Genomic DNA, 9,563 nt, shown 5'->3' with positions numbered 1-9,563 from the left:
ATGAGCTGTGTCTATGTCCCACACCCCTGTCCAGCTTGGGCAGCACCTGCCCCCTCCCTCCCTAACTGCAGGGGCATCAACCTGCTGTCCCCACTCCTTTTCTGACTTACCAGCTGGAGGCAGCTTTCCACGCTGCCAGCTCTGCTCTGTGCTCCACTGCTGCTGTGTGCAGCATGGGCATTTATCCGCCCCATCGGGCCAATATCTGATGCAGCAATTTTCTTTATTGGTACCGATCCGATATCGGACTGATGTATTGGTGCACCTCTAGCTGACACTGATAGCTTGGTAGATATCCACATTGGCATTGTGGCAATGCCTGTAGGCTACCTTGGGCACATTCTTCCTAGAGTGATAGATTGTATTTATCCACCTTACATCAAATGTGTTTAGATGCATGTAAACTGCTATCAAAAAGCAACTCCTCTTGACATAACTTTAAAGCATAGACTTTGCATGAATGCAGAATACGAGCATAAAATACAAGGTTGATACTGCCAGTAATGCATACAGTTTGGAAATTCTGCATCTAATGGCCAACTTCTTCTAGGACACCTTTTGTTCAAAAGGCACTTGGAGTAAGCGGTCTCATTTGGTGTTTAACACTTCAGGATATGTATGTCTGTTACTGGCATGGAATTGGTTGACAGACTTATTTGTACTCTTGTTGCGTTTTTCTTAAATCTGGTAAACTTTCTAATGCTTACCCATTGTTTGCATAGGGAATTAGTTTTGGTTTTAGAATAAATAAATATTAGAGTTAAAATGTCAGATAAACAGTTCAGTTTTCTCTTATTGCGTCCTTAAAGCCTTATTTTTGTCTTCCTAGATTTTGCTGTGTTGTTCCGGCAATGGCCATTATGACTCTGTGTATACAAAACAATTTCAGGCAGATGCTGCTGTTTGCCAGGGTAAATTAAACTCTTTCTGTGAATTGTATTGTGTATTTTGACGTTTCACTTCTCAGTTTTTTGTTTCTGAGAGGATTGTGTGGGGCCAGTGAAGTGGTGAGCTTGTCAATCATTTTTAACTGAGGTTAAAATAACTGGGGTTTCATAAGTCTGTAATGTGTACATCTGCTACTGGAAGATCACCTATGAAACTCTAGCTGTTCCTTTTTATTTGGCACGATATTGACCTTTTAAATTGTATGTCTTGTTTGCCTAGCTGTGTTGTATGAGATCCTGTACAAAGATGTGTTTGCCATGGATGAAGAAGAATTGAGAAGTGCAGTGGAGATGTTTCGAAGTGGGTCCAAGAAGAACAGAAACAGTGTCTCCGTTGGAAGCGAGGATACAAACTTTGATTGCCTCCCTGAGAAGTCCTTCAAAAGCTCATCGGAAAAGAGGTAACAGTTCACTTGTAAAGAGAATGTGGAGGGACTAACTTACTAATGTATCTTCTGAACTATGACATGGAAAACCTGAGTCTTTTCAAAACTTGTGGCATCAAGCTGGAATCTGAGCATGCTATGGAAGAGGCAGTGATGTCCCTGCAGTTGTTAGCAGGGCTGGATTAATGCATAGGCAAGCTAGGCACATGTCTGGGGCCCTGATCCTTCCCCCCATGGCAGTGGTGCAAATGGCCCTGTATGCCTCCCCTTCCCTTTGCCAGCCTTGTTGTTGTGGCAGCTGCTTCCTAGCCATGACTCTGAGCACCACTCCCCGCAGGCGGTAGCACTAGGGTGGGGAGGGAGGTCTTGACCAGCTAGGGGCCTGTGAGTTTGTTTGCCTAGGGCCCACTAAAGGGTTAATCCAGCCCTGGTTGTTTAGTAATGCAATTAAACAGAAACATCACCCACTGGTGATAGGAAAGGTTTGACAGTAAAATTTGAACTTATGTTTATTTACAAAAAAAATGGTTCCTATGCGTAAATTAATCTTACTTTAAAAAATAGGACCATGTATCTTCTAAATCCCCTTAGTACTACAGAGCCATCACTCCTATGAGGAGATGCACTAGATTCTATTATTGTCTGTCCATCACTAAAATTTATGTTCCAAATGTAGGGCTAAATTCTGCATTGTGAACAATGCAGCTCTAACTTCTTTGTCCCTGGTTTGGGAGTCATTAATGAGGCTGCACAGGTGAGCAGATACAAGGTATGCTATGCCATCCTTATTAAAGTTTGTGTTGCAGAGAACCCAGCTTGTGGTAGTTTTGCAAGTTCCTAAACACTTGGAAAAGGACCAAGCTTGATAAGGAATCCTTACTGAGATGAAAACGCAAAACCTTAATCATCTGTGGACAGAATAACAATTTAAGTAATGTTTTTTGGATTCTGCAGAATGGAATCCTATTTATTGTTCCTTGATGCTTAAAACAACGTTTGTTACTGTTACACAGAGGAGCAGAAGGGAAAATCCTCTTCTATGAAATTAGAATGAAAGGTTTTGAGACCACGTAAATGAGTGAGTGCACACACATGCATAAGTGCACTTGTGACATGAGTGAAATATAGTACAAATATAATGTGTTAAGATGCAAATCAGAATGTACCACTTGGTGGCACCATGGTGCTTCTAGTAGGTTTGTTTCATCAGTTGGACTTGGTTTGAGTCCTGGTCAGAAATCTTGCATCTTTATGATCCTATTTTTAAATTGCTTAGAGTGGAAGACTGGGAAGGCAATGATACTGACAACTCACCTGAAGATAAATACAAACAAGGCACTGAAGAGGCAAAGGTTGGCAATTAAGGAGTAATCCTTTTATTCTTTCTTGTTAGTGTAATGCTCCTGACACATTGATTATAGCCAAATCAGTATTTCCCATTCCAAACACTATTATTGGGCTTTTATGCCTTGTTGTTTTTCTCAAACTTTTTTACGTACATGTTTAGTTTTCTGGCCTGGCATTTATCAGTCAATCTCATTGAGTGAGACTTACCATTAAAAAACAAACAAAAAAAAACTTACTTCTAAGCTCTCTTGTTCTTCTCTAGCTAATATTAAAGGAAGTAAATAGGAAAAATAAAACCACCTGGACTCCAGGGAGTAAATATTCACTGCTTTTTTTTTTTTTTTTTTTTTTATTCTACTTTCTTTCAAAAAAACCCCATCTAATTTAACTTCTATTTGAGAAGACACGGGACTCTCCTCAGCTGTGCTTTAAAGTGGTTCAAACTAGGCTTATCCACTGCTTTATAGGGTCCTTATTTTTAGCAGTGATAAATATCTGCAGTTCTAACTGCCTTTGAATGGAGTTGTGGGTGGTCTTTGAAAAATCAGGCCCTAGTTAGTTGCATTTTCAGTTTTTGCCTACATAAATTGCCTTGTCTGAAATCAAGCAAATCGGTAGAGAATCTGTTGCTAGCCTTTTCACATGGCCTTTATTCCTTTGCTCAGAACTGAGCCCTAGAATTCATAATACTTGAAGGTTTGTTCATATTCTTCTCAGATTTTTGTACTGGAAGAAAACTGCTTCAGTTTTTTTTGCGTTTTGGTTGGTTTTTTTTGTAGTGGAACTGAAAGGCAGTAAAACAAAGTTTGTGCAGCTGTTACAGTAGTTCAGACCTTTGGCAGGGAAGGAAAGTGTTTTAAATGTGACACAGTCCATTTTAACTCTGTTTTAGCCTCCAGAAAATCCGTCAAAGATGCCTTTTCCCTATAAAGTGCTAAAAGCCCTGGACCCTGAGATCTATCGAAATGTAGAGTTTGATGTTTGGTTGGACAGCAGAAAAGGTACTCCCCAAACCTTCGTATGTTGTACATTTCTGGCAGAAAGTAAAAGCTGCTAGAGGTTTTTATGGTTTACTTTCTAGATATACACGTATTAGTCTCTGAGGGGTTTGAGCAATTAGATGCACACCAAAAGCTGTTAAGGGACATGGACTACCCCAGTAAACATTTGTGGACAGTACAGGCCATTAGGGCTGTGCAAAGCTTTGGTAGCTGATTCGATTCGGAGGAGATTTGGCCCTATTTGGGGACTGAACCTCTGAATCCGAATAGAACTGGGAGACCAAGTAAAAGCTCCGACTCGATTCAAAGCATCTGAATTGATTCAGAAAAGATTCGGCCATAGACTAAACAGACACAGCTGCCTCCAGTTGGTAAATCTGGGGGAGGGAGGGATTGGGGCTGCCCCAGCCTGGGGCAGGGGGGCATGGGATGCGGGTGCTGGGAGCAGGGTGTTTGCCCTGCTGCCTCTTGCCTGGTGGGAGAGGGAGTGGGATGCGGGCACGGCTTGCTCCAGGAAGAAAGGAGCAAGTGGTAGCAGGGCATTGCCCCCACTCCCAACACTGCTGTGCCTGCATCCTGCACCTTCCACACCGGCTAGCAAGCAGCACCAGGGCAGAGGCAGAAACAGCCAGAGGAACTGTGGGAGAAGCACCCATGGCTGCCCTGCCTGGCGCCAGCCTCTGGCACTTAGAAAGAAAGAAAGGTCCTGCGCTCACCAGCCGCAGGAGCAGTGATTGGGGCCTCTGAGGGCTTGTGTCTGGGAGCTGGGGCAGCTCCACCTGTCAGACCGCCTGGCACAGCTCAGCCCCAGCTCCCAGACAGTGTGTGGTGCCTTACCGAGTTGCACTGCACCTGTGCAATGGGGCAGGTGCCAAGCAGGAGGGAGCAATCCCCACTGCACAGGGGGTGGGGCTCTGCCACAAGCCCTCAGAGGCCCCAGTCACTGCTCCTGCAGCTGGTGAGTGCAGGGCCTTTTTTTTTTTTTTTTGCCCCCTTGAGTGCCAGGGGCTGGGCAGGACAGCCCTGGGTGCTTCTCCCATGGCTCTCCCTGCCAGTCTGAATTGGCGCCAAATCTTCCAAAGCTGATTCGGAGATTCAAGTCACTGTCCTGAATTGAATCGCTGTCCTCTGAATTGCCCGAATCCAAATAGAATACTTCCCTATTTGCGCCAGCCTATAGGCTGGTGACTTCCTCTCTAAGCAATACTTCTAACACTGGTACTAAGGCTCTTAATCAATGTATTTCTTAATAGATCAGATTTTATGGCATAGAAGGAGCTGGGATTCAAAGCCAAACACAAACATGCTTGCAATACTGTACTTGCAGGTAGTGATTAAATTTAAAATGGCATCTCAATTATTTTTTACTTTCTGGTTGCCATGTCTACAATAAGGCTTTTGTACTTGTTTTAATAAATGCTTCTGGTTTCAGAGTAATGTAACAAAGGGTCAAGTTGAGTGTTGGGTAAGTGTTCCAAACCACCATACATTTCCCCAGGTCTCTGTAGGCTTGCACACTAAAGGAAATTTGACTTAGTCCCACAACTTGAGGTGCTGTTGTACTTCACAGGATCCTATGTGGCTGATGTCAGATGATGATTTTTCTGGCTAACATTTTCCTTCAGATAGTGAATGGAGGCATTTGGGTCTGTCTTGCATGCTAAGGGATCCCAAACAACATACAACAGGGGTTACTTTGCTTACCACTGAAATTTGCCCTGAGGGATGGGGACACAGTACAATAGCCAGGTATCAGCCTGAAGCAAAGCTCTACAGAAGTCTAAGGCAAAAATGAAGAACAGTCTGTTGAAGTTTATCAACAAGGGAGGTTTTAGGGCATGGTGGTGTTGCCCAGTTGCACCCCTTCCCTTTACAGAAGGTGCTGTCTGCTCTAATAATAAGTGTCAGTGTGTTGTATTTGTGCATTCAAAAGTTCCCAGTGCCATGCTGGGGTATTGACTACATATAGTTGTTGGAAGAAAGGGCTTACTGAACTCGGTGCTCTTCTTGCAGCTTGGAGGTAGCCATGTTTGCTTTGTGAGATTTGATGGCATCACGGCACCATCAAACATGGGGACATGAAGGGAAATGAGAGAGAACTCAGCCTGTAGTACTTGGTACCTTGTGATCAACTTGAACTTTTAGGATAAAGTTAGGTTTAAATGAAGAAAGAACAGTAGCTTAAAACTTTTTTTTTTAAATTTTGATCTTATTTTTTTAGAACTTCAAAAAACTGATTACATGGTGTTTGCTGGGAGACAGTACTATTTAGGAGACAAGTGTCAGGTTAGTACTTACAGCAGATTCAGTTATGATGAATTTATTAAAGTTGCTTGAAATAGAATGTATTCTAAGTCTTAAAATGATCAGCTTGCAGGGTGTTCAAACATGTATATTTTTTTCTTCTTTCATTATGCCTATTAAATATACCTTTTATATAAAATCTAAAAATAATGGAAAATAGTACTAAGGAAAGGCAGCTTCGAATCTGATCAGGGACTAGTGCTATAAATGCTAGAAGTACAGGAGTTCCAGACTGAACTTCTAAAATGCAGAGGAGCTGGGGCACCTGCGCATTGATTAGGCCTGTGCTGAGTTCCATCAGCTAATTTGGTCATGCAGACTGGCCATAGCGTTGCAACAGATGCCTAATTACATGGGAAGGGGAGGGCAGAGTGCTGAAGTAGCAAGAGGGGAACAAGAGATGCCAAAGGGAAACTGCTTGCCTAGATGCTTTGTCTCCAAAAACTGGGAGAAAAGAGATGCGTGAAGGTTGTCCCTCTCCAAATTTATCATTATCTTTTTAACCTTTTAGAGTGAGCAAGTTTAGGTGTCAAAGTGGCACCTTTTCTAGCTGGTGATCAACTTTCTTCCAGTTCACCTGTTTCTTCTACTTTGATTCTCACAGTTTTGCAGTAGTTGCTGTTTGAGGTAGTGCTGTTTCTAAAAGAATGTTTGGGGGTTTTTTCCCTTTTTTTCTTTCTTGTTTCATCTCTCACCCTAATGTCCATCTCAACTTTGTTCTTTGAAAGTTCTTAAAAGCCATTCTCTCTGGTGTCTGACTTGCATTCCATAAAGCCATTTGAAAACTCTATCAGGAAACTATTTCCTGATGTGCTGAGCCATTTTTTTTCATCCATTGGATCACTTATCCCTCTCATCCTCTGTGTATATTGGGATGAGTAGGGAGTGCTGCATTGGGGAATTCCAAAACTCTTTGCCTAACTCAGTGGAGTTTGACCAGCACAAAAACAGACTCTTCTATTAGCATTTGTTGGGGGAACCAGAGTTTTATTGACAATGCGCCATGACACTTCCTTATGCCTCTCTCTCTCTCTCTCTCTCTCTCTCTCCTCAGGTGCGTCTCGAGTCAGGAGGTAAGTATTACAATGCTCATATCCAGGAAGTTGGACAGGATGGCAACACAGTGACTGTGTTCATTGAAGAGCTGGCAGAAAAGTAAGCAATCGGAAAAACCACCTAAAGGCACCCCTCTTATTTGCTGTGAACTTCCTTACCATCTGCCCAGCCATGCATGTGCATGGGTATGCTGTCTCTGACCAGGGTTGAAATTGGGGTTGTCAGAACGAACCTAAACACTAGGTTTTGGTTTGTTTTTTAGAATGTAAAATCAGACTCAAAGAAACCTCACCTCCTAATTGGTTCAAAAACTTGGCTGCAGCTTTCATTTTATCGCTAGTATCCAGAGGGATGACAGGTGCTTGGGTTGTCATACACTGATGGTTCAGGTATTATCTGATGGTAATGCTTAATTAGAATCACTGCGTTGCTTTCCTTTTCTGGAAAGCGGAAGAGACGTTGCTGCTTGGGCTGAGTTTATAACAAAACATTCATTCTGCATAGAGTTTTCTAAATCTCCTCCAGTGTGAGGCTTGAATTGCAGCTAAATGATTAAGAGCATATTTGACACTTGTTCTGACAACCCTGGCTCAAATTTTTCTCCTTCATTCCCATACTTTGGGAGGTTTTGTAAATACCTTAAGACTTATTTAATTAAGATAAATATCTTGTGTTATGCATGTTGCAAAAATGCTACCTTGTTGTCATGTTTGTAGTGTACCTGTCTGTAGTGATAGTATGCATGCTATGGTGTCATATGCAGAATAGAAATAAAAGATTTTTGTGGTGGACCCTTAACTAGAAGTTCTAAGGGCAAGAGATCAAAGTTTTAGTGTGTGGTAACCTAAAAGAGATTAATAAGATTGGTTTGGGCTTGAATAGCTAGCTCATCTTGTGAAAGCTGAGATGATTTGGGGTATAAATGGACATCACCAAATGAAGCTGATTAGCCATGCCTGAATGTGTCCAGCACAGCTGATTTGCTTCACTGGGTGAAACGGACCTTGCCTGTTGTTCTGCAGTATTGGGCCCTGTGGGATAAAACTCTGAGCGTGCCTCTGCAAATGGAGGAATTTAGGCAGGCACTCCTGGGCTTCAGGAGCCCAAATCCTGCATGCCACGACAGTGGGAATACCCAGGATGCCCAGAATTAGGCCTCTGAAGCTTGGCCGGAGCTCTGAAGATATCGACTGCAAAAGCACGGCAACAACTTTTACCACTTACGTTGAGGCCACACATTTTGGGTATTTGTGGTGCAATAAGGGGCATGCATGTTCGTTTGCTTGGTCTCTGTGCCTTCATGAAAAATTTTATGGCAGAACAAAGGTAATGCCAATTTTCCAGCCTTGGATCCACATTGAATGATAAAAGCAAAAAAAAAAAAAAAAAAAAAAGAGGAGGAAGGGGAGATATATTAACTTATTTGAAGAAAATCTGCTCATCCAGACAGATTTGCTCTACCTAAAGAAATTAAATGTCCTATAAATGTTACTCCCTACATTATGTTAGTGTTTCTGGGACTGTGGTTACTCTATCTTTATGTAGGCATACTGTTCCATTGGCAAACTTAAAACCAGTGACACAAGTGACACCTATCCCTGCATGGAATGTAGTCCCCAGCAGAAAAGGAGGAAACTATCAGAAAATAGCAGGTGGATACATCTCGGAAATAGGTTTGTACATGGTTTCTACTAGGATTCCCTCTAAGAGAATGAGAATAAATAGTAGCAGCCTTCAGATATTGAAAATAATTTATTTTAAACTTTTTAAAAATATAAAACACTTCAAGATGATTGTGATATCTCTCTGGAGGGGGGATGAATGAAGCTGAAGTTCTGCTGGATGTTTTACTGGGGCACTTAATTGATAGTATTTATTAAGTTTACTACTACATAAAATTCCTGCTTGTTAATTTAACACTTCACAGGATGAGAGAGTGGGAACAAGCCCCTGGACTCAAACCTAGCTAATTTGACTGGAAAAAAATTATGCTAACATCAGTGATGGCATGAAATGAGGCATGGCTACAACAGTACAATTCTAGAGCCAAATAATTTAAGCTTCCTGGGTCAAAAAAGGGATTTTGTAATGATCTAGTCCTGTAGGCATTTTTGGAGAAGGAGGTCTTCAGGAAACAATTTGAATGCTAAGGGTATGGATTTGACTAGCTAATTCCTAAAAGGGTATCCCATGCATAGGAAGCATGTTATGTTATGTTAATCTACTTATAAAGGCCTTAACATATGCCAAAATGCACGTATTTTGGTTGAATGGTTCATAGAAGAATGACTCTTCTTTTCCGTGTTTTAGTTCAAATGTTGCAGACAATTTCACATGAGAGATTCTGTGGCAGTAGTTATAATCTGAAGAATACCTTTAGAATTTATTTCCTATTTTTGCTTAAAATTGCAGAAATGGATATGAAGACACGGAAGAGGTTGCTTAAGAAAGTCCGTGGAAAGGAAGTGTATATGGCTGTCGCCTACAGTAGAGGTCAGCCAGTTCTTCCACCTAGGATGCAG

The 9,563-nt window shown here is 41.9% G+C and overlaps 1 protein-coding gene across 1 annotated transcript in view; it reads left to right on the top strand.

The window, feature by feature from the left end:
* The window catches only part of LOC102382162 (putative bifunctional UDP-N-acetylglucosamine transferase and deubiquitinase ALG13), a 40,091-nt gene that overhangs the window by 10,303 nt on the left and 20,225 nt on the right, over positions 1-9,563 (top strand). Inside the window, 8 exon segments of the mRNA XM_025210831.1 lie at positions 830-911; positions 1,168-1,348; positions 2,610-2,685; positions 3,573-3,681; positions 5,903-5,967; positions 7,040-7,140; positions 8,587-8,714; positions 9,454-9,562. Coding sequence (XP_025066616.1) covers positions 830-911; positions 1,168-1,348; positions 2,610-2,685; positions 3,573-3,681; positions 5,903-5,967; positions 7,040-7,140; positions 8,587-8,714; positions 9,454-9,562 — 851 coding nt within the window.

The sequence above is a fragment of the Alligator sinensis genome, unplaced genomic scaffold (assembly GCF_000455745.1).
Source record: "Alligator sinensis unplaced genomic scaffold, ASM45574v1 scaffold521_1, whole genome shotgun sequence".
Taxonomy (NCBI): Eukaryota; Metazoa; Chordata; order Crocodylia; family Alligatoridae; genus Alligator; species Alligator sinensis.
This window is presented reverse-complemented; position numbering and strand designations above follow the sequence as displayed.